The sequence below is a fragment of the Lagenorhynchus albirostris genome, chromosome 9 (assembly GCF_949774975.1).
Source record: "Lagenorhynchus albirostris chromosome 9, mLagAlb1.1, whole genome shotgun sequence".
NCBI lineage: Eukaryota > Metazoa > Chordata > Mammalia > Artiodactyla > Delphinidae > Lagenorhynchus > Lagenorhynchus albirostris.
The window spans coordinates 2,787,935-2,815,437 of record NC_083103.1 but is presented as its reverse complement, the minus strand read 5'-3'; the positions used below and the strand labels follow the sequence as shown (position 1 = coordinate 2,815,437).

Below are 27,503 nucleotides of genomic sequence, written 5' to 3'. Positions count from 1 at the left end.
GGGTCAGAGTGAACATTACCAATAACAGCAAATGGTCACCACCTGCCACGTAACAGGACTGCCAGAAACACACGTCCCTTCCATGACATTCCTGCAAACATGCACATCTTGCATCTCATCACGAGGAAACACTGAGCAAACCCAAACTGGGAGACAGTCTCCAAAATGACTACCCCATAATCTTCAAAAGAGTCCCTTGAGAGAATCTAGGGAAGACTTATGAAGTCTCCCAGTTGGAAGGGCTCCTGCAGGATCCCGGACTGGATCCTTTGGAAAAACTCAAATGTGGTCTCTGAATGAAGGGAATACGGGAGTACTCTGTGTTGCTTTTGCAACTCCTCTTAAAGTTTGAAATTAAATACTCATTCACAGTTAAAAAAAAGAAATGAGTGCTTGCTTGACATAAGGACCTAAAGCTTATCAGAGTAAGAATTTGTCCTCCCCCAAGATAAGCCGTGCTAACCCTCTGTTCTTTTTCTGAAAAGGGTGTTGTCCTCTCTGGCCCTTGGGAGACAGATTAAAAGGATGGGCAGAGGTCAGAGAGGAACTAGAATGTAAAACCAAACAGCACCTCTTACACTCACATTGCTTACCCATTTTTTTCTGAGATGCTTTATGGAAAATGCATGTATGTGTGGGGCTCCGCCCCACATCTCCTGCCTGCAAATCTCCCGGGCACGAGTATTTGGCGTAGACTCCCCACAAGATTTGGGATTTGGGATTCACCGACCTGTGCTGGGCATCCCCCCCAAACACATAATTTGGTGTAAATTAGGGAAAAGAGTGCTCCTTCCTTCAAGCACTACACTGCCACCTGCTGGACACCTGTTGTGATAAATCTACAAGCCTACATTTACAGCAAGTGTCACAGCGCGCCCTGGGGTTGTGCAATGCAATTGGAGCAATGAGGAGTTCACTGCATTGCAAAAGCTTCTGCTTGGTTCAGTGCCACAAGCAAACTTATTTACGTCCGCACCACACTTAGGCTTTTCTCCTATAATATGTACTTTATAAGACAAGCTGGAGATATGACAGCAGAACAGTTAGCAGGCAGTAAGCACCCACACAGAGACCCAGGACCACACCACGAGGGAACCTCCCCAGGGGCCTGTCCCTTACTGTGGGGTCAGGGGAAGTGCCAAGGACTTGGAGCCCAGGGCTGAGGGTGAGCAGGGGTGAGCTCAGCGAGGAAGAGGGACAGGAGGGAGCAGCGGCCAAAAACTGTGATTTCCTTAAAGTTAAAACTCCTCACTTGAAAATGATAAATAATAAATAGCAACCAATAACAAAGTTAAGGCCAAATGATAAAGCATCCTTTACAGAATCATTGCAGGAGTCAAATGAGACCTGTGTGAAGGCCTGTGAGCAAATCGGTTAAGTGCTCTCTGACTGCCAAGCATCATTCCTCACAGAGGAAACCAGACATGGCCTGATGACAGTGATAAGGATGACAGTGATGGGGGTGTGGTCAGATGATAATGACCATGATGGTGATGGGGGCGTGGCCAGATGATAATGACCATGATGGCGATGGGGGCGTGGTCAGATGATAGTGACCAGGATGGTGATTGGGGGCGTGGCCAGATGATAATGACCATGACAGTGATGGGGGCCTAGTCAGATGAGAGTGACCATGATGGTGATGGGGGCGTGGTCAGATGAGAGTGACCATGATGGTGATGGGGGCGTGGTCAGATGATAGTGACCATGATGGCGATGATGGGGGCATGACCAGATGAGAGTGATGGTGATGATGGTGATGATGGGGGCGTGGCCAGATGATAATGCTGACAATGATGGTTATGATGGGGGCGTGGCCAGCACTTATTGAGCACTTACTAGATGCCAGGCGCTATAGTCAATGCATCATTTAACTGTCTTGAGAGCTCTATGAATTGTTACTCAGCCAGCTTTAGAGATTAGCAAATAAGCTCAGAGAGGGTAAGCCACTTGCTCAGGTGACCCAGGCCATGTTGAGGGGGTTTTGCACTCCCAGCCCAGAATATACGCTACTGACAGCACACGGAGGAAATCTCACCTATCCTCCAAGTGGAATCGACAGACTCAGGGAAGGAGGAAGGGAGCGAGACGCCCCATGTGGGCCAGTCCTGTGGGCATAGCTGCCCACAAAGGTGTGTGGAAACACGAGACCAAGCAGCTGTCCTCTCACTGGGGACGGCGTCCTTTCAGGAACCTTGGCTTCGCCAGCAACTCTTCCTCAAGTCCTGAGACAGCCAAACCCCCCTCCTCCCTCTGGTCGGAGCTAGGTGCCGGGCACTGCCCCGGTGGATGTGAAAGTACTTAGCAACTAAAACTTCAGTGAAGCCCCCGTAATCTGGCCCACCATGTTCTGGGAATGCATTTGGGTGTTTTTTACTTCCTTCTTTATGTTTCTTCATAGTTTTAAAGACTTTCACGTCGAGCAGATATTGCTTTTGTAATGAAAAAAATTAGAGTAACCTGAATAACAAGTTGAAAGATGGTTTGCAGACAGGTCAAAAAAGTCCTCTTCCAAAGTCAGCATTCAGGGGATGGGCGTCCCCAGTCACGGGGCCTGGGGGCTGGATGTGAAGACCTCCCTTTGCAATTAAACACCTGCCCCGGGCAACGCCCCGGAAAGCCACGCAAGCCTTCTGCAACACCTGCGAGCAGGTCAGGCTGCGGGCACTCAGGTGCCCTGGAAGGATGGGGAGCCAGCCGGCTGGGAAGGAGCTGTCGGCTGCCATGCAGAGGGAGTTGTGGACCCCAGAACTCCGAGGTGCTTCTCCAAGACAGCAGAGCTAGAATCAGTCCAGCTGGGCGATGCAAACCCACCTGCCCTCCACTTCCTTCTGCCACAAGTGCCTTGTCATTAGAGGGGTAGCTTCTGTCTGAGAGCCCTGGAGGCCGGACAAAGAAGCAGGCTTCTGGCCGGAGCCGCGCTGGGAGCCTCGGGCTGGTCACTCACCCTCTCTGGGCCCGGCTAACTCAGAGACCAGCGAGGGTGTCTGCGAGGGCTGCTGGAGGGGTGTGAAAAGATGGAGAGGACAGCGTTTGCTGGGTGAACGTGAGCCCTGACGGAGGAAGATAATCCGGGGGCGGGGGGACGGCAGTGTGCGAGGTTCCTCGCTGAGCATCCTGCACGATGCCCTCCTGACGGTCACGTCAGAGCAGGTGAAGACAGCGGCTTGGATAACGCAGGTGCTTCCGCAGGACTTGCGCGAAAAAGAAACCCGCCACTAGAGGGCGGTGGACGGACCCTGACGGGTGACGCGGGACAGCGGAGCAGGATGGGACAACTGGGCTGAAGGCCTCCAAGCTCCAAAGGCGCTGCCGGGGGCGGGGACCCCGGAGGTTGGGTAGCTCTGGTGCTGGGTGCTCGGAATCCACGCAGGGGGTGTCAGGGGCTGGAATCATGGCAGGGAGCCGCTACCGAAGAAAGTGACCCCCACTGCCCCAACACGCACAGTCACCCTCCGTCTCAGGGCAGCCGTCCCAAGAGACAAGCGAGATGGTCACGACTGTCACGTGCATTCGATGAGGGAGTCAGTCTCAGCGGGAGGCCAACCCAGCACGGTGTGGGGGGAAACGTTAGCCTGGTTGAGGGGGGAGGGGAGAACAGGTAGGAAGGGGGGCGAGGGGAGGAAAGAAGAGCTCTCCAAGGTCTCTCCAAGGTCGTCGGGGCACGGAGCACCCCCGTGAAGGGTCACTCGGCTGGACTTGGGCTGAACGCACTCCGCTGCCTCGTGTTCTGTGTTTCTGATGCTCCGGCACCAGGGGTCTTGCTGGCTGCTCCCCTGAAGGGGCTGCCCTGCCAGGAAGAGCTGATTCCCGGAGATGGAAGAGGACTCAGCCGTGAGCCCAGCTTCCAAATACAAACCACCGTGCAGAGTCCTCACCTGAGCCCTCCTCTCTGGGGCCCTCACGCTCAGGGCCCCTCACCCCTGTCCTGAGCACCCAGGGCAGGTCCCAGACAACAGGGCGGCCCCCGTGCCCCAGGGCCACTGAGCTCACTCAGCCTGCTTGTCATGCCTCACCTGCTCCCTCCCTCGAAAACCACAGTAACGGCTCTGCGCGCACAACCCCCCGCCTTCCCCGCGTGGCCGTGCGTGGTGGGCTGTGCCCCTCTTCTTGCGGTCAGTAACAAACCGTTCCCACTGGCAGGTACCTCCCGATAGGTTGGCCTCACCAGGCCTGAATAGTAGAAGAACCTACATTTAACAGAGGGGCTGAGGAGCAGATGCCTGGCAGATGGAAATACAGGGTCCTTGAGGACCCCCAGGGCTGCTCACGCCAACAGAGCTAGGACCCCCCCTTGGGAATCGCTGGCGGAGCCTGAAACTCTCCCCTTTCACACCCTCATTGGGTCCACGTGTGACGATGGGCTTGGCCTTTTAAAGGTCACCACGGAGCTGACGGCCAAGTGCAGCTATGAGCGGAGACGAGCAGAGGGACAGAGCACTGCCCACACCTTGGGGACCCCCGTCCTGCCCCAGCCTGGTCACCGTGTGAACCATCTCAGGGAGACGTGAAGCACTGCCGGGCCTGCGCCACATGTGGGCACAGACGTGTGTGTGTGCGTGTGAGCACGTGTGGGTCTGTAATCTTTGTTCACATCCATCTGTCTCGCTGTCCCCACCCCCCGCCACGGGGACGTAAGACCCGCAGGACTGGGTGTTTCTGTTTACCGCTGGGTTCGGTGTCCAGGACGCTGACCGGGCCTGGCGGGTGACACGTGTGCCACTGGGTGGGCGTGGGCCTGCCGTGTGGCTGCAACGCCCGGGGCTTTGGCTGAGTGGCTCAGAACACCACGAAACGTGAGCAGTTATGGGCCTAGGCCCCAGGCCCAGCGGGGTCTCCAGCACTCATTTGCTTTGCTGAGTTAAAGGAGGCAGATCCCTGAAGCACGGCCCATTCCTGGGGGGTGCAGACGCCCCCCAATCGGCAAGGCCGCCAGTCGAGGTGGCCGGTGGTGGAGGCGTCCTGAGCCTCTGCCCCTGCCCTTCAGCTCTGCCCTCCACCCCCAGCCTCTCAGGCCCTCGCGGCCTCGCTCCCCGCATAACTGACCCTTCCATCCGCCGAGAGGCACGCGCGCCTCCTCTCAGGCTGAGCGGCATCCCCGCAGGGCCCACACCTCCCCTGGGAACGCGGTGGTTTCATAAGATAAATCTGAACCCAAGCAAAGACAGCATCACAGAACTTGAGATCTACCGAGCAGGAAACCTCGGGGACACAGAGTCTTCACTCCACCCAAGCCCTTCTGCTCCGTTTCCACGTCTCCGGAAGGATGCAAGCTGTGCGACACTGAGACCCTCAGCGTGAGACTCACATCCCTACTCCTTTGCCTCTTCCAGGCCCAGGGGGCACCTTCAGTGCCCGGGTGTGTGAGGGCAAGCCCACCCCTTCTGTCCAGGCTGTCAGTGCCCACTGGGAGCTCCACTGCCGGGACCACGGCCTCCAGCCTGATGCTCTGATGCCAAGTGACAACCCCGCTGGGGGAGGGGCAACTCCTCCCAGCACCTTCTTCAGTGAAGCCCTGGAGACCTGAAACCAGTCACTGGCGAGGTCCACGCTGGGCCCTCCGTCCCCCGTGTCACCTGAGCAGCTCACCCCCCGCCCCCCGCACAGAAGAAGCCAACAGTACCGACGCCATCCACTGCCCAGCACCACTGTGGGCGACAAACAGAGCAACGCGGGCTCTGGGGTTGTGCGCAGCCCTGGCTGGGGAGCTGGGGGCCCAGGATGTGACACTCCAGGCAGAAACAACCGCTTCAGCCCAGAGGCCAAAGCAGGAAGGCTGGACTTATCTGGAAAACATTGGGTCTTGCTAACATTCCGTCCTCCCTATGGCCCGAAGGTGTGGGAGGCCCTGCTGAGGCCCACTTTACCGATGAGCAAACAGAGGCCCAGCGGGCAGGCAGGCATCACTGCTCCTCCGAGGTCCTGCCCAGGGTGTGGGCTCAGGGGGCTCCTGTGAGCAGCTTCGCAGAAGTTCCCCCCTCCCCCAGCACAGCCCCGTCACACCACAGGAGGGGACTGGATGCCTCTCCAGGCTGCGGGGACGCTGATGAACCGGAACTGAGCATTAGAAAGGCCAGGCGGGGGAGGGGGTGGGGGTGGGGGCGGGGGCGGGGGCAGCCGGGTCCTCTGACCACAGTGGGCAGGTACGTGACCCTGCTCAGATGCGCGGGTGTGTAAGGTGACGGCGGTGGAGGGAAACAGGCAGCCTGATAAGCACTGAAACTCACTGCAACGTAAAGGCCGAGCGAGAGAAGTCAGAGCCTCTTCCTTGACCTCCTGGACGGATATTCCCCCTCTGCTTTCCCAAACCCACTGTCCACCCTTCTCCACCCGGAGACCCTGACCTCCAGGCCTGCACCACTAGGCTCCGTGATTGACCTGCTCTGGCGGGGCTCAGCCAATGGGAGGGCGGGAGGATGGAGCAGCCGTGGTACTTCTTCCCCGCATCCCTCCGCGACACGGCTCCCGCTGGGTGCCCTCCTCCTCGGCCCGTTGTCCCCGCTTCCGGGGACACGGTCTCCTCTCGGTCCACTAAAGACTCTTCATCGGAGCCACCAGGTGGATCTGTTTCTGCCACGACTACAAGCCGACATTCCCCCAACTCCACTGCTGCAGGTGGGGTCTGGGAAGTGCGCCCTGTGCTGGGGCACCTGTGTGCAGAAAGCACCTGCAGGCTCTATCGGGGCGCCCACGGCTCCCACGGAGGGGGCGTTCACCCAGCACCGCAGCCCCGCCCGTCGGGAGAGCAGGTGAGGGGCGAGCCCCGCGCACCTGGTGGATCTCGTACCAGCCGTTCTCGTCCTTGCAGCTCACGGCCGCGTGCTCGTGCAGCAGCAGCTCGCAGCAGCAGGGGTCGCCCCCGACCACCGCAGTGTGATACAGCGGCGTGAGGCCGTAGCTGTCCTTGTAATCCGGGGATGCGCCAAGCTCCAACAGGGTCTGGAAAAAACACCAACGTGTGGTCACTGGTCTCACACCCCCCTTCACAAGAGTGAATCGATCAAGAAGGAAGAGGAAGGTCACGCTCCCCCGGGCCAGGGTGACGGAGCCCTCGGTTCCCGAGCTTCTCCTGGCCTCCCGGAATTAAGGAGGCCCCAGCTTAGACGACGAGGTTTCTGGCCCTAGAGGAGCACTTGGTGCCAGGCACGCACACGTGCTTACACATCCGGGAGACGGGGAGGCCTTCTGCACACGTGGCCCGCCGGGCACTACCTGCTTGAGCCCGGCTGGGCCCTGTGGACCAGCAGACAGCAACGAGGGGAAGGTGACATTTGCGGGAAAAAGGTGTGAACCTAAAAGTCCAGCGTAACCCATCTCCATGCACGTCCTGCAGCTGGCCAAACTAGCAAGCATTGTCACTTGATTTCCGAGGAAGCCAGCTGACGAGTGTGCAGCTGCCGTGCAGTTAAGAAGTCTGCTTTACAGAAAAGCACCATCTTGGGGGTCGTCACCCCACAGCTGTGGGTCCCTCCCCTCCGCGCCAGGGCCCTGATAGAGCATGGGCTGGGGGCATGCGCCCTGTGCCCACAGGCGCAGAGCCAGGGCCAGTGGAGCATGCTCGAAGAACAGTGCGGGGAGGAAGATGAGGGTGAGGTCCGCCCTCCCCCCTCCCTCGGCATCAGCTTCCAATGTCTGGGGGGGCTCTGGCAGCAGCGAGGCTGGCTCGGTGGCGGAGGGCTGGCTTTGCAGCGCCCTCCCGTGGAGGGAGGTGGGTTTGAGCTGAAAATACGAGCCCTTTGGCGGAATCAGAAGGGGAAAGAGAACTTTCTGTGAGCAGCAGATTCTATAATAAAAGCAACCACACCAAGGGTGGGGTCACCGCAGGTGGCTGTCGTGGGATGGGGAGTGGGGCAGGGCCTACCCAGGGGATCAGAGGAGGGGGCGCCACCGTGTGAGACGGGCCCCGCCTGTACCTTCAGCGCCAGCAGGCTCCTGGCGCGGGCGGCTTTGTGCAGGGCCGTCATCCCGTCTTTGGCGCGGAAGTCCAGGTGGGCCCCGCCGTTTCGGAGAGCTTTGATCACCTCCACGGGGTCGTCCAGCTGCGCGGCTAAGGTCAGGGGAGTCTCTAGGGACCCAAACACATGCACGTCAGAACCGGCACTTGGGGCAAAGCTGCGAAGTCACGTGACCCCGTTAACCAAGTTCAAACGTCCCAAAGTGAGCTTGACAGACTGACCCGCCAGGGCATCACGGCTCCCACCCACCTGCCGACCCCAAACATCCGTGCACTGAGCATGGCTCTGGCAACCCTAGTGACGATGGCGGTGACTCTCAGTGTCACGGGCAAATCAAAACGGGGGCAGAGGCAGGGTTCCACATCATCGCCTTGTGGGCCCTGAGTCTGAGAAGCTGCCCCGGCTGCCTCTGCCCTCGGTACACAGAATCCCGCAGCCCCAGCCGACGCTGCCCTGTAGGAGGAGGGGTCAGTCAGGGCTGCAGTTAAAGACTGGAAAGGCAGATGCCCGCCTTGCTTCATTTCAACTTCACAGCATCTACGGGTATCTTGGTAGATGCCAGGGACTGAGCTGCAGGGAAACAAGTGAGTAAGACACAGGGTCGTGCCCTGCAGGGGTCTCCATCTGGGAGAGCAGAGAGACGCCAACAGCCATCATGATGGGACCGGACCAACGCAAGGAAGGACCAACATACGAAGTGGGGCAGAAGCCCAGGGGACCAAAGGCTGAAGCCCGCCTTTGCGGCAACGAGGGTCAGGAAGGGGCTCCCACACCCCGTGCAGGTGGACCAGTCTGCAGGTGGCCATGGCCGAGGATGTCAGTCTCTGTCATCAGACGTCTCTCCTCAGTGACCCTCACGTGCCCGCCATCACCACCGCCAAGCAGAGTGCATGACTCTGATGTGGTTAATTTGAAAGGCTCTTACGTCACAGAAAAGTGCAAAGAGTAACACGACAACGTGCACGTTCCCGTGGCCCAAAACGCTAATAGTTAATAAGGAATCGTTCTTTCCTCAAGCACGTTTTGAGAGTAAAAGGACTGGGGCATCTTCCATGGGGTGGAATGCCCTTCTAACCGCCTGTCACTGACACATCACCACACCACCCTCCATCCCCAGAAAAGGCAACTTCATCACAAATCTAGATTGACGACTCCCATCCATTTTCAGTTACAACATTTATTTATCCATAAATGGGTATTGTCTGGAGGGCTCTTAAAATTCACCGTTGGAATCCCTCTGTACCTTGATTTTTCGTGGTGAGTCTCGTGGGCTTACCCCGCTCCTTGAAACTCATCTGCAGCGGGTAGACACGCCCTAGAGCATGTGTAAAGTGCAACTTATGCATTCTCTCCCAAGGGAAGTGGTATGATGGTCACGAATGCCACTGACACATCCCTGCTGCGGACCTACGAGAGGCACCTTCTCACGCGGGGGTTTTTGAAAATTAGGAGTTTTGGGACTTCCCTCGTAGTCCAGTGGTTAAGACTCCGCGCTCCCAATGCAGGGGGCCCGGATTCGACCCCTGGTCGGGAAACTAAGATCCCACATACCGCAACTAAGAGTTTGCATGCTGCAACTACTGAGCCCGCACGCTCGAGAACCCACACGCCACAACTGGAGAAGCCCACGTGCTGCAACGAAGACCCGGCGCAGCCTAAATAATAAAATTAATTAATTAATTAATAAAAAATAAAAATAAGTGTTTTCTGGGACAGCTAGGGGACGCTGGTGACAGTGGGAATGTGCCCTCACAGAAATCACGCGCAAGGCAAGGAGAGCGTGACGCGGTGAGGGGTGTTTGGGAATCCAGGCCATCTGGGAAACGGGGGTAGAGATGTGGAAACGGGGCAGACGTGCAGAGAGAAGCACACTCAGAGAGAGACAGCAGCATCTGAGGGTCTGGGTTCCTTGCAGGGAAAAGACATCACAGGAGGGCGGTGGGCGAGGGGTGATCTGGGAAGGGCGTAAAGGACGGGGCCGTCGGGAGCTGCCAGCAACCACCCTCCAAAGCCAAGTCTCTTAGAGCAGCTCCTCAAGTCTGAGGTCAGCGCATGCGGGATGATAGCACCTAGGGCAAGGTCAACCTTCCAAACGATTCGGGCTTTTCTTTCTTATTTGGCTGTCTGCACGTGGCCAGCGGAAAAGCTAGGCGGTCCAAAGGAGATTTTTTTCGCTGTTTATACGACACTGTTTTCATAGCTGACGGCGTCAAGGTCATTTTACAATGAGAACTCTGTCTCAGAGGGAGGCATTGGCAAATGGTAAAATTCCAAATCACAGACCCCTGTGGCCCGGCTGGGCAGACAGCGCTGGGCACGTAAGCAGGTGGAGAGAGCTAGACACCCGTCGGTGGCTGTGCCGTCTCCTGTACGAGCTGGGACCTCCAGCCCGTGGACGCCATCCAGGCACCTCGAGTGGCACGTGGCAGCATCTCGAGGGTTCCAGAGACCCTCCTTGAATGACACTGCAGACCTGCCACGTTCACACCCGCCACGTTCACACCCGGCCACGACCCACGCTGGCGAGGTCAGGGGGGCCCCCAGCTTAGACCTCACGTTCAGGAAGGTTCAGGAAGGGGGCGTCCATTGAGACCCCACATGGGCGGATGGGACCACCAAGAAGATACTTGTCAATCAGCTGCCGCACTGTCCGTATAACCGGGTCACACGGGATCCTCCTCCAATGCACTTGGGAGCGGCAGTTCCCTGGCACCACAGTGCTTTGAAATTTTTTCTGGTTTTGCATTTCGACATTTTCTAAGTTTCAAAAAAATTACACAGGAACCTCCGCAAATATAACCTCATCAGGGGACCGAGGTCTCTCATCTTTGGAGATGACTCTGAAGGCAGAACTGCCTCCAACCTAGAAACTGCCTGCTGGCATTTTGGCTCCGGGAATGACCAGGTCGTGCTTCGAAGGGAAGGTTTTCAGGTGGGCACGAGGAGGGGGGCGTCTACGAGCACAGCAACGGGGCGCCAGCCCCGCGGCTTGCGGTCTGTCTGGGTGTCGGGGGACCCGGGCAGGAGACTGCAGACACAGGACAGCCGCCGACCCCTGCAGCTGGGACTGCGTACCAGCCTGGGTGCAGGGGCGCGTCGGGGGCCTCAGGAGGACCCGGGGACCAGAGCCTGGTGAGAACCTCCCGCAGAGGCAGCACAGCCCAGCTCTGCTCCCGAAAGGCTGGGTGGCCTCCCGCGGGTGTCCCAAACTCTCTGGGCCTGTTTCCACACCTGTATGGTCAGGGTAAAAGCAGGACCTGCACTCCGTGGGGCTCTGTGAGGATCGAATGTCAACGTCCGATGCTGGAACAGTGCCCAGCCCACAGTCAGAGTCTGTCCAGGGGATTCAGCTAGAGATGGGCTTTATTTTCTTCATTACAGTTTTTTTCCTGTATTTTTAAAAGCCTTTATTATGTTATAATCATAAAAGTGATTCTAAAATAAACTGTGAAGCCAATGCTTATTCTCCCCTCCCCCTCCCCCTGGACAGGCACAACCCCTCGTGACTGTCTTTCTTTTCTCAGCAAGAGATGGTCTTGGTGCCCCCAGGATGGAGACCAAGTGAAATATGCATTCACAGGCCTACTAAGTGCTCTGCCCTGTGCTGGGGGTGGTGGCTGTCCCGGGGCAGGGGGAACCAGGCATATCTCCTCGAGCTATTGTAAGACAGATGGATACACAGACAGGTAGATAGGTAGGTGGATGGGTGGGTGCATAGATGTGAGGGAGGGAGAGAGAGGGAGGGAGGGAGGGAGGGAGGGAGGGAGGGAGGGGTAAAGGAAGGGCAGATAGGTGGATACACAGACAGAGATGCATACATGCACACAGACGGATAAAAATGAGTCGAACAAAGCAACACAAGATTAATATTTGATCTCAAGGTTGTCCGAGGGAGCACAAACAGTGCACTCAATTTATCTTTGTAAATAATTAACCCATTACTGAATATAAGACCCATTACTGAATTATTCCTAATGGAGAGATTTCACCCACCCCATTCCCTGTACCCATTTGCCTCATGCAAAACGACACAGGTGGGAAAAGCCTGGCCTTGGGGCCGGAACCTTCAAGTTCGAGTCTGGGCTCAGCCGGTGACATTGACAGAAGCCTTGAACCCCACAGAGACCTCAGCCACACCTCAAAATTCGCAAGGACCCGCGAGAGGAAAGGCGGGATTCGGGGATTCCTTCCTCATTACCTAGAACAGCAGTTCTCAGACTTTGGCACGTGTGGGAATCACCCAAAGAGCTGGTTAATGCAAAGCACACTGGCTCCATTCCCAGAAACGCCTCCACAGGACTGGAGGGCTGAGAATCGGCACCTCTGAGAGTGACCCTGGAGCTCCAAGGGGTGCACTTTGCTAGAGGACAGCTTCACGTGCTTGACTGCACAGTGACATCACGTGCTCCCACCCCCCAGACACTAACTGAATCGGTGTGATGCATGACCCAAGTATTAGGATGCGTACAGCTTCCCAAAGTGGTTTTTAACGTGCAGCTGAGTTTGAGACCCTCTGCTCTAAACACCTGCTAATTCAAATGTGCTCCATGGGTAGCAGCACGTGGGCATGACCAGGAACTGGTTAGAAACGCAAAATCTCTGGTCCCACTCCAGGTCTACACAATCAGAACGGACTTTTAACAAGATTGCCAGGTAACTCATAGACATCAGGTCTGAGATGCATGGACCTGGGGCACAGCTCTCCCACTTTATCACGTATGCGATCAATAAACAAGCAAACCAAGGAAAATGGTGCTACGTCCTCCATACGGATTTATCCCTTTATTTATGAGTCATACACGAGCATGGGAAAAAGAACAGTCTTTTAAACAAGTGGTGCTGGGTCCACTGGATTTCCACACGCAAAGGAATGAAGTCAGAGCTCTACCTCACGCCATATACAAAACTTATCAAAATGAATCACAGACCTAAATGTAAAAGCTAAAACTATAAAACTCATACACAAGCACTCAGGATTAAATCCTTGTGACCTTGGGTTAGGCAATTGTTTTAGATATGACACCCAAAGCACAAACAACAAAAGAAAAAATAGATCCATTCGACGTTACCAAAATTAAAAACTTTTCTGCATCAAAGTACACTATCAAGAAAGTGGAAAGACAGCCCACAGACTGGGAGACAATATGTGCAAATCATATATCTGATAAGGAACCTGTACCCAGAATATATAAAGAACTCTTACAACTCAACAAGAATAGACAAATACGGGCAATAATATCAAAATATGGGCAAAGGATCAAGTAGTCATTTCCCCAAAGATATACAAATGGCTAATAAGCACATGAAAAGAATAACCAGCCAATATCACTGGGCATTAGGGAAATGCAAATAAAGCCACAATGAGATATGACTTTATACTCACTAAGATGGTTATAATAAAAACAAAAAAGATAACAGTAAATGTTGATGAGGTTGTGGAGGAACTGGAACTCTCATCCACTGCTGGTGGGATGTAAAATGGTGCAGCTTCTTTGGAAAACTATCTGGCAGCCCCTCAAAGGGCTGAACATGGAGCTACTATACGACCCAGCAATTCCCTGCCCCCTGCCAAGTATATACCCGGGAGACAGGAAAGCATATGTCCACACAATCTGTTCAGAATAATCACAGCAGCATTGTCACAACAGACGAAAAGTGGAAACAACTCCAAATGTCCATCAACTGATGAGCTGATAAACAAAAGGAGTAGATACAGTGGAATATTACCCAGGGAGTAGATACAGTGGAATATTACCCGGGGAGCAGATACAGTGGAATATTACCCGGGGAGCAGATACAGTGGAATATTACCCGGGGAGCAGATACAGTGGAATATTACCCGGGGAGCAGATACAGTGGAATATTACCCGGGGAGCAGATACAGTGGAATATTACCCGGGGAGCAGATACAGTGGAATATTACCCGGGGAGCAGATACAGTGGAATATTACCCGGGGAGCAGATACAGTGGAATATTACCCGGGGAGCAGATACAGTGGAATATTACCCGGGGAGCAGATACAGTGGAATATTACCCGGGGAGCAGATACAGTGGAATATTACCCGGGGAGCAGATACAGTGGAATATTACCCGGGGAGCAGATACAGTGGAATATTACCCGGGGAGCAGATACAGTGGAATATTACCCGGGGAGCAGATACAGTGGAATATTACCCGGCCGTCAAAAGGGACGAAGCGCCGACACATGCCGCAACACGGATGAACCCTGAAAACATTACGTTGAGTGAAAGAAACGAGACACAAAAGGGCACATATTGTGTGATTCCATTTCTACAAAGTGTCTAGAACAGGCAAACCCAAAGAGACAGGAAGTAGATGAGTGGTTGCCAGGGGCTGGGGGGTGTGGGGAGTGGGAGGAAAAGGGGGGTCACTGCTAGTGGGTACTGGGGTTCTTTTTGATGTGATGAGAGTGTTCTAAAATTAGACAGTGGTGACGGTGCACAACCCTGTGAATATGTTTTTAAAGACACTGAACTGCACACTTTAAATGGGTGAATTTAATGGTATGTGAAATGTTTCAACAAAGCCTTACAAAAAACAAAAATTGAAGTTTAATCGTACGTCGATTATACCTTAATAAAACTTTTAAATAAAAAATACACGCCCTATGGCACTCATATATTAAATAAATTACAGAATACACATAGATAGAATGTTTTTAAATGGGGAGATAGATCGTTTGGTGTTTTCTGCTCTACCCCAGCGGATCATCTGTGCCTTCTTTGTAAGATGAAAGGACGGCGAAGGTGAGTCCAAAACGTCTTGTAGGTTAAGGCTCTCCAACCATCCAGCTCACCGACTGACACCTGTCCACAGCAACCACACAACCCGCCTGGGCCACGTAAATGCTCACGTGACTGTGAGAACCAGGTGCTCCACTCCACCTCTGGCACTCGGGGTCACAGGGTGCACAGGAGGGGGTAACTCACTGCCCTGTTATCACAGACAATGGGGTGGGTGGGTGGCTGTGGGCTTGGGAGCCACTTACCAGGATGGACAGCACCTGTTTGGAGACACCAGCACCTCTGGCATCGATCTGCATTCGGTGTTCCAGTGTTCATTATCTTGTCATGAGTGAATCATGCAAAATCACAAAGCCTTCCAGTCTGCTAAAACAGGGAGCCCTACCCACCAGAATATCTGATTAATAACCCACCCCCGACCATGAAGGAGAAGGAGATTTACAGTTCTCTTCCTCTGAACAGTCATTGCTCTCGAGGGCGGACACTTTCCCATGAAGAGCTCCCAGGCCAGCACGTGAGACTCGTCCAAACGACCCACGGGGCTTTGAGGCCATTAAGCAGAGTGGATGGCGATGGTGGGTTTCCCCCAAACTGTCAGCAGCCCCGAGCATTCCAGCGACTGGCTCCCATGTTGGTCCACAAGCCAGCGGAGCCATCCTTGCATTCCCACCACCTGCCACAAATGGAACAGTCCTCAACCACCTGAGACCTCACAGTCTCCCTGACTCTGGCTTCGGCGCTCAGACGTGCTGCGGAGCAGACAGTCCCGAGTGGGTTCACGAGGCCGAGATTTGCAGTCAGAGACTGACAGGGAGAAGCAGACACGAATCTCTTTTCTGGGAGGGGAATCTTTGACAATAGGGAACAAAAGCACGGAGGCAAGGTGAAGAGATTCTGGTGAAAAGAACAAGGGCGTCGTGTTCCAGATAAAAATCTCTGTTACCAAGAGGTGATCTGGCGAGTTTCATAAGAGTTATCAGATCTGGCCTTGTTGGACCCAGATGAGCAGAATTTCCAACAGCACCAGGAAAGCCGCGCATGCAGGTTCTCCGTTCCCCTGATAGAATTACGTCAGATAGAACTAGGCCTGTGAAGGTAGAACGCGCATAGCAACTGCTCGGAGATCAAACAGTTTAAAAGCGGATGGTTCTTCAGACTTGAGATTGCCAAGGGGGAGGGGCTGCGGGGGCAGAAGTATCGGGAGTTTGGGATCAGCAGATGCAAGCTATCGATATTATATAGAGGACGGATAAACCACAAGGTCCTGCTGTAGAGCACATGGAACAACATTCAACATCCTGTGGTAAACCACCATGGAAAAGAATATGAAAAGGTATATACAGGGCTTCCCTGGTGGCGCAGTGGTTGAGAATCTGCCTGCTAATGCAGGGGACACGGGTTCGAGCCCTAGTCTGGGAAGATCCCACATGCCATGGAGCAACTGTGCCCGTGAGCCACAACTACTGAGCCTGCGCGTCTGGAGCCTGTGCTCCGCAACAAGAAAGGCCGCGACAGTGAGAGGCCCGCGCACCGCGATGAAGAGTGGGCCCCGCTTGCCACAACTAGAGAATGCCCTCGCACAGAAACGAAGACCCAACACAGCCAGAAAAATAAATAAAATAAAACAAATGTGGGGTTTAAAAGAAAAAAAAGGTATATACATATATATATATATATACAGGTATGACTGAATCACTTTGCTGTACAGCAAAAATTAACACAACGTTGTAAGTCAACTCTACTTCCATAAAATGTTTTTTAAAAGTGGATGGTTCTTGCTCCCAGACAGGTGTCCTGGGCTTGTTGGTGTCGGCTGCGCGAACCATGAGGGGAATGGGACGTGCGGTCCCATGTGTCCATCAGGTTGTGGAGAAGGCATGGGTGAGAAGTTGTGACTTTTGTCCTTCCAATAGCAAAATCAAGGAGGGCAGCTCTGAGAAGTGGTCTATGGCCTGTGATTTTCCTTTGTTTTTTTTTTTAAAAGCATTACTATTTTTTAAATTAACTTACTTATTTTTGGCTGTGTCGGGTCTTCATTGCTGCACTTGGGCTTTCTCTAGTTGAGGCGAGCGGGGGCTACTCTTCGTTGTGGTGCGCAGGCTTCTCACTGTGGTGGCTTCTCTTGTTGCGGAGCACAGGCTCTAGGCACGCGAGCTTCAGTAGTTGTGGCACGCGGGCTCAGTAGTTGTGGCTCGCGGGTTCTAGAGCGCAGGCTCACTAGTTGTGGCACACGGGCTCCGCAGCATATGGAATCTTCCCGGACCAGGGCTCGAACCCGTGTCCCCTGCGTTGGCAGGCGGATTCTTAACCACTGCACCACCAGGGAAGTCCCAATGGCCTGTGATTTTCTTACAACAAAAGCCCTGGGCACAAAAAAAACCCCACACACAGACACACTGGTACTAATGTGGTTTGAAGCAGACACATGGGACCTATCAAACCAAGAATTTGGAAAGTATAGGACATTTTGAGCAAGTAAACATTCAAGGCTAGAACAATGAGATCCCACTACACACCTATTAGCATGGATAGAATCCAAAACACTGACAAACCCAACTTCTGGCAAAGATGCAGAGCAACAACAGAGAACTCTCATCACTGCTGGTAGGAAGGCAAAAGCGGTACAGCCACTTAGCAAGACAGTCTGGCAGTCTCTTTCAAAACTAAAAGATGTTTCACCATATGATCCAACAACTGTACTCCTTGGTATTCACACAACTGATCTGAAAACTTATGTCTACGCCACAACCTACACACAAGTGTTTGCAGCAGTTTTGTTCATTTTCACCAAAAGCTTCCAGCTTTTGGTGAATATGAACCAAGAAGCCCTTCAATAGGTGAACAGATAAACAAAACCAGGACATCCGTACAGTGGATTATTTAGTGATTAAAAAGGAAAGTGTTATCAAGTCATAAAAAAGATACAGCTAGGGGCTTCCCTGGTGGCGCAGTGGTTGAGAGCCCGCCTGCCGATGCAGGGGACGCAGGTTCGTGCCCCGGTCTGGGAGGATCCCACATGCCGCGGAGCGGCTGCGCCCGTGAGCCATGGCCGCTGAGCCTGAGCGTCCGGAGCCTGTGCTCCACAGCGGGAGAGGCCACAACAGTGAGAGGCCAGCGTACCGCAAAAAAAAAAAAAAAAAAAAAGATACAGCTAAATCTTAAATGCATGTGGTTAAGTGAAAGAAGCCAGTCCGAAAAATCTACACAGTGTATAATTCCAATGATATGATATTCTGGAAAACTTAAAACTATGGAGATGGTAAACAGATCAGTGGTTGCCCGGGGCTCCAGAGAGGGGCAGGATCGAATAGGTAAAAGGCACAGGGGATTTTATTAAAACGTTTCAAAACTAATCTGTATGACACTGTGATGGTGAGCATAAGAATTAAATATCTGTCAAAATCATAAACTCTACAGCACAAAGAGTGAAGCTTAATGGATGCAAATTTTTAAAATAAAGCTTAAAAGTTCATTTAGGAGATGTGGGACCCCAGGATAGAATGCAGAATGTGACAAAAGAGGCTAATTGTATTAAAATGTTAGAAACAACCCCACTGGAGGAGTTGGGGGAATAGAGTGCTGACCTATGTAACTGCGGGAATGAGCAGAGTCTGAAAGACAAAAGGCAAAAGAACGTCATGCAAGCACGGTTCTCTAGTTGATAAAGTTGCTTTCCACTGTGCGGTGCAGGTCAACCATCTAGAAACCACTATACAGGTGCCCTGGAATTGAGCAATTAAATACACAGATGGCAGAGAGTGGAAGCCAGGCTTCTCACTGTCTACATGGGACGTTACAGAAAAGCAAGGAGAGGAGAGAATGATCCCACCGGCAATGGATTAGGACTGGGGAGGTCAGTATGAACTCACGTTTCGCTTAATACAGATTCAGGTGGTTACACACAGAAGCATTTATAGACTGGTACACACATGTATCTCCTTGTTCTTTCCTCTGAGAGAGCTCAGAAGGAACTACTCCCCAGTGGCAATGAGCACACCCAGCACCCAGATCTTGGTTTCTAAGACCACTCTTCCAGGGCACTTGGGAGGAACAGCAGATTCTAAGACTGGGGCGGGAAACATACAGAATGAGCCTGGAACACCTTCCGGTGCCAGGAAGCAAGACAGTGGTCAAATCATCATCGCCATCATCATCGCCATCATCCACATGGATGGGTATGTGTCAAAAGGACACAGGTGGAACTTCCCCGGTGGTCTGGTGGGTAAGCCTCCACGCTCCCAATGCAGGGGGCCCGGGTTCGATCCCTGGTCGGGGAACTGGATCCCACATGCACGCCGCAACTAAGAAGTCCACATGCTGCGGTGAGGATCCCTGTGCTGCAACTAAGAGCTGATGCAGCCAAAATAAATAAGTAAACAAATAATAAATAAATAAATATTGTTTAAAAAAAAGAAGTAACACTTCTATTAAAAAAAAAAGAAAAAGACACAGTAGCCAAGTGAAAGAGCTCCCAATGGCCGAAGCTGGAGCCATTTGAACAACAAAATATGTCAAGTGGCGCTGTATTATAACGCAAGGTGTACATTAAACATCCACGAGTCCACACTGGTAAAAATAACTACATAAATAAATGAATCCTTTCCTCTGCAGAAGAATTCCAGGTAATTTACGGAGCTACACTGCCGTCCAGGAGGTGGAACGGAACTGCTCATCTTTAAGTGTGGGCTGGGTTTAGTGACTTCCTTCCGAAGAGGACAGTCCATAAAGGGGGGAAAAGAGTTCACTACGGTGGGAAGCCTGAGAAGCACACCTCAGCCAGGGGAGCAAGGTCCACACCACAGTGAGAGGCGTGCCCTTGATACGGTGCGATGAGAAGGGCACCTGCCTCTGCAGCCTTCTTCCCAAACCCACATACCACCCCCATCTAATCATGACCTGAACCTGAAACAAGCCTCAGCAGAGGGACGTGCTATGAAACACCGCACCAGCTCCCAAAACTGCCAAGGTCATCAAAAGCAAGGAAAGCCCTAGAAACTGTCACAGCCAAGAGGGGCCTACGGAGACGGGAGGGCTACCTGTCATGAGGGATCCTGGAACAGAAGACGGACCTTCAGTAACTATGAACGAAAGCATGGGCGTGAGTTAATTATAACACATCAATATTGGTTCATTAATCATAACAAACGTACGCTACTCACGTAAGACGGTGATGGGGAGAAATGGGTGTGGGGCATGGAGGGGGACACATCCTGTAAGTCTAAAACTGCTGTAAAGTAATCATTTAAAAGAGCTGTGATAAACCCACCCCAAGGTTCATGTTTCGGCTGACGATTTCATGTAAAAATGCTTCTGTTGGCTGTCCCCACGTGGCCCCCTGGGGACACCACCTACCCAAGACTGTGTGTGCCTGTCATGGGTCACCTGACTGACATCCCCCTCCCACTCCGGCCGGCTCTGCCACCGTCCCCAAAGCCAAGGCTCACCCCCGGGGGCCCCGTCTCTGCCGCGACATCACCGCCCTTTTCCCTACTACCTCAAGTTCTCAGTTAATGCGTTGCATCTTCCTGGACCACACGCACCTGTATGCGTCACCTATGATCCTTTCTGAAACACGGCAGATTACACATAAGAAAAAGTCGTCAATGATCGAATATGCTGTGTGGAGCTCTCACTTAAAAACAGGTCTCTCTGTACCAGAAACTGCACCCAGCAAGCCAAAGGCACCCAGACGTCTGTGGTCACTGGCTCGGCAGCCCTCAAGCTAACCACTGGCACTGGGTACTCCGTGCGTCTTGGACCCCCTGCAGACTGGTGTTTACGAGGTCCCAGGGCTGTGTCCCCGAGGTGCTATTCCTGGGGAATTTCACACAGGGACTCGCTCAGGGGCTACGAGGAGACTGTAGGATCTGGACCAAAGGAGCGCCATCAGTAGAGAGCAATCCAGTGTCCGAGAAGCCTTCTAGTTGGGCCGTGTGGGAGCTGGGCAGGGGGCTCCCCGGGAGCCCGGCTGCGGGGGCGTGTGGCAGAAACAGACACATCTCGGCCTGGATGACGAGCTGCTGCCCTATCACCGCCTGGAAGCTGACGTAGTCACTGGATCTCAGAAACAAAGCCCCGACTCACAACAGGGGCTCTGCAAACAGTCCCATCAACGCGTACTCAATTTCTACTTCTGATCGACCTGCTTCAAGGGCTGAGAGACGTTTCTAGCTTTATTACAGCCCTGCCTCTGTTGTGCCTGGACTTCTTTCAAGTTTGGGAAGACGGTGCAAGACAGAAGCCCCAAGTTTTGCTCGAGTTGTTAGTTTTAGTTCCCTTTCAGGGCTCGAAACACCATCCATCTTCTCCCAGAGGTTCCAGCTGAAACAGGAGACGAGCCTGGCAGACAGTCTGCTTCTTTCTGCTACTGGCATCATTACCTGACCAAATTTCCATCAGAAAAGGCACTAGAAGGTCTGACTAACACGGCCTGCTTTGTTTTCACTGACAGGTCATTCCTCCAGGATTTAATTATCTTCTGTGCGTCCCTCAGGCCAGAAGGTATGCTTCGCCCCACTCGGGTTCCCGAGCTCAGCCCAGGGGCGCCTGAGGACCACGCAGCCCCAGTGCAGGGATGCAGCTCAGGTGGGAGCATCACGGCATTTCCTGCACTTAGGAAGGAAGCTGCTTTCAGCTCTCCGCTTGGGACGTGAAGTCTGGTTCTCAGCCAGATTCTGCCGATTACCAGGTGGCTTTTAAGAAAGTCACAGAACTCCGGGTGGAGCTGCTAGGACACGGGCACAGCCTGGGGCTGGCAGAGCCGCTGAGGACAGCAGGGCAGTGTCTGGAGTAACGGGGGTGGGGGCGGCTCTTGCCCCCTTGGGCCGGCCTGGCACTGCAGCAGGAGACTCCACCCAGGAGCTTGGCGACCACAGGCCCTCCAGTCCCGGACCCTCTGTGTCCACCACGGCCTCGGCCACATCCCAGCAGCCACGGCACGGGAGAAGGGGGCCCGCAGCCGACCCCGCTTCCCTTCCACCCCGGGTGAGAGCCTGGAAAGCAAGGGCAAGCAAGCCGGCCTCTGCCCACCCACCCCCCCGGCCTCAAGGCGACCTGGCGCCCGGCCTCCGCTCTCGGAGCCCCCGCTCCTCCAGGGATGCTGGCCTCGCAGACGCCCTGCTTCGTGGGAGCCCGAGGACAGAGGGAGACAGGCCTACCACGCCCTGCGCACACCATCGGGCCCCAGGAGGTTCTTGTTTGACCTCGGCTGTCACTATGAAGTGTCCCCCATCACTTCTCAGGCGACGGGCCGAGGGCGCCAGCGTGTCCGGGGCCAAGGGGCTTCCCAGACGGGGACCCTCAGTGTGAAAACCAGAGCTGTCCCTAGAAAACTGGGACAAGTTGGTCACACCGCCTATCACCTGGGGGCGGCCACCAAATCAACCCCGTTTTCCTCCCTCTGGGTCCACAGCCAGGAGAAAACAACACGTACTGAGTCTCCATTGCGCCACTGACATGACAGGCACGTTCTGGAGACCTCACCAAGCATGAGCCGCTGCACACGGGGACACTCACATGCTCCTCACCCAACGCTCACACGTCCCCACCCTGCGGGGACCGCCACCCTACGGAGCGGACAGAGGCGAGAGGGAAGTCGCGTGCTTGTCCCCCAGACGTTAAGGCGCTGGCCTCTCGGTGCAGCCTGTGTTACATCCTCTCCTGGTATTTTCTCCGTTGGTAACTGGGTCACTATACGCCCTTGTCCGGGGAACTGCCCATGACTTAGTTTGTTTCCAAGAATGTCCACCCCATCGTTCGCTTTTCTCATTTCACGTGTTGCCCTTGGTCCCCATTTTCCCTGCCTCTTAACCAGGACGGTCTGCTTCTCAGCTGGGGATGTGAGTGAAAATTCTCTACGTGTGGAGAGTGGAGCAGTGATGCTGGACGAGGCGCTGACCTGCAGCAGAATCTCAGGTCCACCCTCAGCTTCCGGTTCAGAACTTTCCGTATCCACTACATCCTTCACCCTTTCTGCTCGTTGTAAATATTCCTTTGTCTTAAAGAAAAAAAACATCATGTTTGATCACCGTCAATTTTGTCCACACAGAACCCTGCACGGAGGTTTACAGCAACTTTAAGCATAATCACCAAAATTTGGAAGCCGCCAAGATGCACCTCAGTAGGTGGATGGATATATAAACCGTGGTCCATCCACACAATGGAATATTCTTTGGAGCTAGAAAGAAATGAGGGAGGGAAAGCCTGGGAGTGTGGGATTAGCAGACGTCAACTATTATATACAGGATGGCTAGACAACAAGCTCCTACTGTAGAGCACAGGGAACTATATCCAACCTCCTGGGATAAACCATCATGGAAAAGAATATAAAAATAGAACGTCTCTGTGTATAACTGAATCACTTTGCTGTACAGCAGAGACTGGCGCAACACTGTACATCAACTCTACTTCCATATAAAAAATGAGCTATCAAACCATGAAAATCAGGGAGGAAACATAAGTGCATATTTGTAAGTGAAAGAAGGCAATCTGAAAAGGCCACACAGTATGTGATTCCAACCATATGACATCCTGGAAAAAGCCAAACTACGGAGACAGTGAAAAGATCAGTGGCTGCCGGGGGTTAGTGGGAGGGAGGGACGAACAGGCAGAGCACGGAGGATTTTCAGGGCAGGAAACCTAGCCTGCATGATGGTGGATATATGTCCTTATACATCTGTCTAAACCCACGGAATGTACAGCACTGAGCGAACACTGATGTAAAAGTGGACTTGATTTCACTTTCTGACTTACTTCACTCTGTACGACAGTCTCTTGGTCAGGAAGACAAGTATCATATATTAACGCATATTCATGGAATCTAGGAAAACGGTACAGATGAACTGGTTTGCAAGGCAGAAATAGAGACACAGATGTAGAGAACAAACGTATGGACACCAAGGGGGGAAAGGAGGGGTGGGATGAATTGGGAGATGGAGATGGACATATATACACTAATATGTATAAAACAGATAAATAATGAGAACCTGCTGTAGAGCACAGGGAACTCTGCTTCACTTCGCTGTACAGCAGAAACTAACACAACACTGTAAAACAACTACACCCCAACTGAAAAGAAAAGTGGCCTTGAGTTGATAATAATGTGTCAATGTACATTCATCGGCGTAAAAATGGCCACACTGATATAAGATGTCAGTAGCGGGGGAGCCTGGGGGTGGCTGGTTATACAGGACCCCCTACTCTTGCCATTCCATTTTCTGTAAACCTAAAACTACTCTAAAAAATGAAGTCTAGTTTCAAAAATACGGGAGTGGGGTGAGGGGAGGGAAAGTTCCGCCTTACAGAGAATATTAGCTGTAAGACATAAAACTGATGTAGAAAATTACCACTCGGCGGCCACCATGTGAGAGCTGTTCAGTAATTCTGCTTTAAATGTTAAAACTGAAAATAAATAATAATTTATAATTGATCTGCCCAGACCCCCGCCACCCAAAAAAAAAAAGAATCCAACCAAAACCTTCAGAGTACTGTTAGTTATTGGCTGAGATCCGGGAAGTCCTGTACAAGAGCTGTCTGCCTGGGAGGCGGGCGTCCCACTGCCGGTCCCCAGTCGGATGGGGTCGGAGCCTGGTCTCAGCCTTCCCTGGAACACCTGTCCTGAATTCTGTGCTTTGTCAGATGCCAGTTTACACGGATTTCAGGGGAAAACAGGTTTCCGTTTCTTTTCTCAGAGTCAGTTCTTCCTGATCAGTGAGCCCAGAGGCCGTGGTCACGGGGATAGTTCAGGAAATCCCGGCGTTCATTTCACCCCACGCCACCTTCTCCACAGGTCGCTGCTCCCGGGTCGAGTCTATCCCAGGTCTGAGGACAGTGGATGACATGCTGCCTCCGTCTCTCTCCTTCCCGGGTCCCCGAGGCTCCACTGCATCTGCTCTGACGATGACGCCATCCACCACCACCAGGACAGCGTTTCTAACTACAGGCGGGGCCACGAGAAATGACCGCTGACCCCCGTTTTGAAATAATCTAGGGTCTGTGCTGATGTGTTTTTAGAAGCTCAGTTAGGGTCGGCTCTGGAATAACAGTCGATCCAAACTCTTGGAATCCAGCCACACCACCGCCAGTGAAGCAGGCCTGCTTCATGACGGGGAGGGGGGAGCAGGAGGGGCGGTGTCCAGCCCGGGGAATCATCGGGAGACAGCCACGGATGCGGCCAGGCCAGCGGGAGCCCAGGCCGGAAGCTGCCCGAGGACCACAGACCCCGGGCCTGGCTCAGCTCTGCCACTGTCCCTGCTCAGGAATCCACAGGCCCATGTGCGGTCTGAGCCCAAGTGCTGGGAGCTACACTACAGTGATGGACGGTACCCACCCACCCCCCGCCCAACGAGCTGGGGGCCAGCCTGGGTGACAGGGGCTGACCACGGGGCCAGGACCAGCACGTGCCCACCGTGTGCCCCCCCCGCCCTGGTGCTCAGACCCTCTGCTCAGCTACACACCCCCCCAAGGTGCTTCCCCCGCAGACCGAACGTCTAACCCTGCAGCTGCCCCGCTCCCCGTCCAGACTCTCTGCAGACGCCCGTGCCCCCTGACCCACCACCTGCTACAGGCCCTTCTCCCCAGCCCTGGGGTCTTGCCCCATCACTCCTGACCTCAGAAGGTCAGCCCCGCACAGGCACGGCAGGGCCCGCCTCTGCCTTGTGCTCCATCCACCATTCAGGATGCCCGGGAGCCTGCTTGCCCACGGCACCCCGCCCCAGCTCCCGGCGCACAGACCCCCAGCTTCCTGTCTCACCAAGTGTCTGCCTGGGCTGCTGCCCGCCTCACCTTCACGCAGGCCTCTGCGCTTGTCCCCCCTCCAGGCCTGTGCTCTCCTGTCCCTATCCAGGCCTGTCCCGTCCCCGGGCATCTCGAGCACTGAAGCTGTGTCCCCGATAAGCCAGCACGTTCTCACGTTGCTCAGTTAAATTCAGGAGACAGGAGTCGACCGTGATTACAGCACGGCCACCTGTGTGCAGACGGGGACGTGCACGGCTGCAGGAGTATGCGTGCAGGTCCTGCCCCAGCTTTGGAGTCCCCACAAGTGACGAGAAAGCTCCCTCCTTCAGCTGACGCACCTGTCGTGGGTTCAGCAGCTGTGAGGTGGGACACATATACGTGACATTGGCACAGGGAGGACCTGCCCGACCCAGGAGGAGAGGGGGAGGGAGGCCCCGCTCGCTGAGTCCAAGGTAAACGCTCTCTGCTAAGCATTACCCGCTTGCCCGGATGAACGCTCCCAGTTGCCATGGAGACCCTCACCTGAGCCGCTCTCGGCTCTCACGACAGCCTCACCTCAGCTGGTCGAGTTCACGTGTCCCCTGGGCACAGGGCTCTCACCTGGGATGCCGGTGCCTCCCCCCGCCAGGGGACACTGTGCAATGTCTGGGGGCATCTTTGGCGGCCACAACTCGGGGGTGTTACTGGCATTTGTGGGTGAGGGTCAGGGATGCCGTACACATCCTACAGTGCACAGGACAGCCCCCAGCATAAAGGACTGTCCAGCCCCAGCATGGAGCATCATTCATCCATGAAAAAGAAAGAAATCCCGCCATTTGCAAGAACGTGGATGGACCTTGAGGGCGTAATGCTATGTGAAATAAGTCAGACGGAGAAAGACAAATCTGTATGATCTCGCTTACACGTGGAATCTAAAACAACTGAACCCAGAGAAAAAGACTGGTGGTCACCAGAGGCAGGAAGTGGGGTGGGTGGAATGGGTGGAGGGGTTCAAAAGGTCCAAGCTTCCAGTTATGAGATAAGTAAGTCCTAGGGATGTTGTGTACAGCATGGCGACTGCGGTTAATAATACTGTGTTGTATATTTAAAAGTGGCTAAGAGAGTAGATCCTAAAAGTTCTCATCATAAAAAAAAATGTGTAACTATGAGTGGTGACGGATGTTCACGAAACATATCGTGGTGATCATTTCCCAGTATATCCGTATACCAAATCGTTACATTGTACGCTGAAAATTAATACAATGTTTTGCGTCAACTGTATTTCCATAAAACTGGAAACAAAAAGAGAAGAGATAAGATTAAACAAAAGTTAATGCCCATTTGGAACTGGTAAGAAACAGAAAGGATCCTCCGGCCCCCGTGTCAGCGGGGCAGAGGATGAGAGCCCTGTACCGTTTCATCCCACGCGTGATCTGAGGTCCCACGCGCAGGGACTTGGTTTCCAGCAGGGGGAGCTAGGCACATGCGGGTGCATGTGCGTCTCCCAGGGCTGGCATGAGACGGCTGTTCTGTGTTGTCATTCATTCATTCACTCATTCTCTCCTTCAACTCAGGTACGTACTGAGCACCTACCACTCGCCAGGCACCTCCCGGATGCTGGCGATTCCACGCCGCTAACACAGGCTCCCGGAGGAGGGCGAAAGCACTTTTAAAACCAAGTAAAGCGTGATGCTGCCTACGCACGTGTAATCCGAACAACAGAATCACCTTTCCTCCCCGAACCCACGTTCCAGCGGGGTTTCCTCAAGTGTCTCCAACCAGCCCCTACCTCCCGTCTCCAGGTCGTGGAAATTCGGATCCAGGCCTCGTTCCAGCATCTTGACGACCTTCTCCACCGAACGATGCTGGATGTAATCCATGCATTTTTTCAGGTTGGTCTAAAGAGAAAAGCAAAATTGGTCTTACAGAGAAACGTCTCTTCAGGCTACAGGAAGGCTCCTTACGGGGTGCACCCTGGCTGGCCGCCTTTGCAGGGAGGAGAGCTGCCCCTTGATGGGGCCCTGCTGCAGTCCCCAGGCTCGCCAGGCAGCATCCTTCTGCATCTGGAAC

The 27,503-nt window shown here is 53.8% G+C and overlaps 1 protein-coding gene across 1 annotated transcript in view; it reads right to left on the bottom strand.

Moving 5' to 3' along the window:
• SHANK2 (SH3 and multiple ankyrin repeat domains 2) overlaps positions 1 to 27,503 on the bottom strand; it is a 453,317-nt gene that overhangs the window by 394,418 nt on the left and 31,396 nt on the right. The window contains exons 4-6 of the mRNA XM_060160929.1: positions 27,223 to 27,331; positions 7,914 to 8,065; positions 6,772 to 6,939 (exon numbers count right to left, since the gene is read on the bottom strand). Of these exons, the coding sequence (XP_060016912.1) occupies positions 6,772 to 6,939; positions 7,914 to 8,065; positions 27,223 to 27,331 (429 nt within the window). The remainder of the gene's footprint in view (positions 1 to 6,771; positions 6,940 to 7,913; positions 8,066 to 27,222; positions 27,332 to 27,503) is intronic.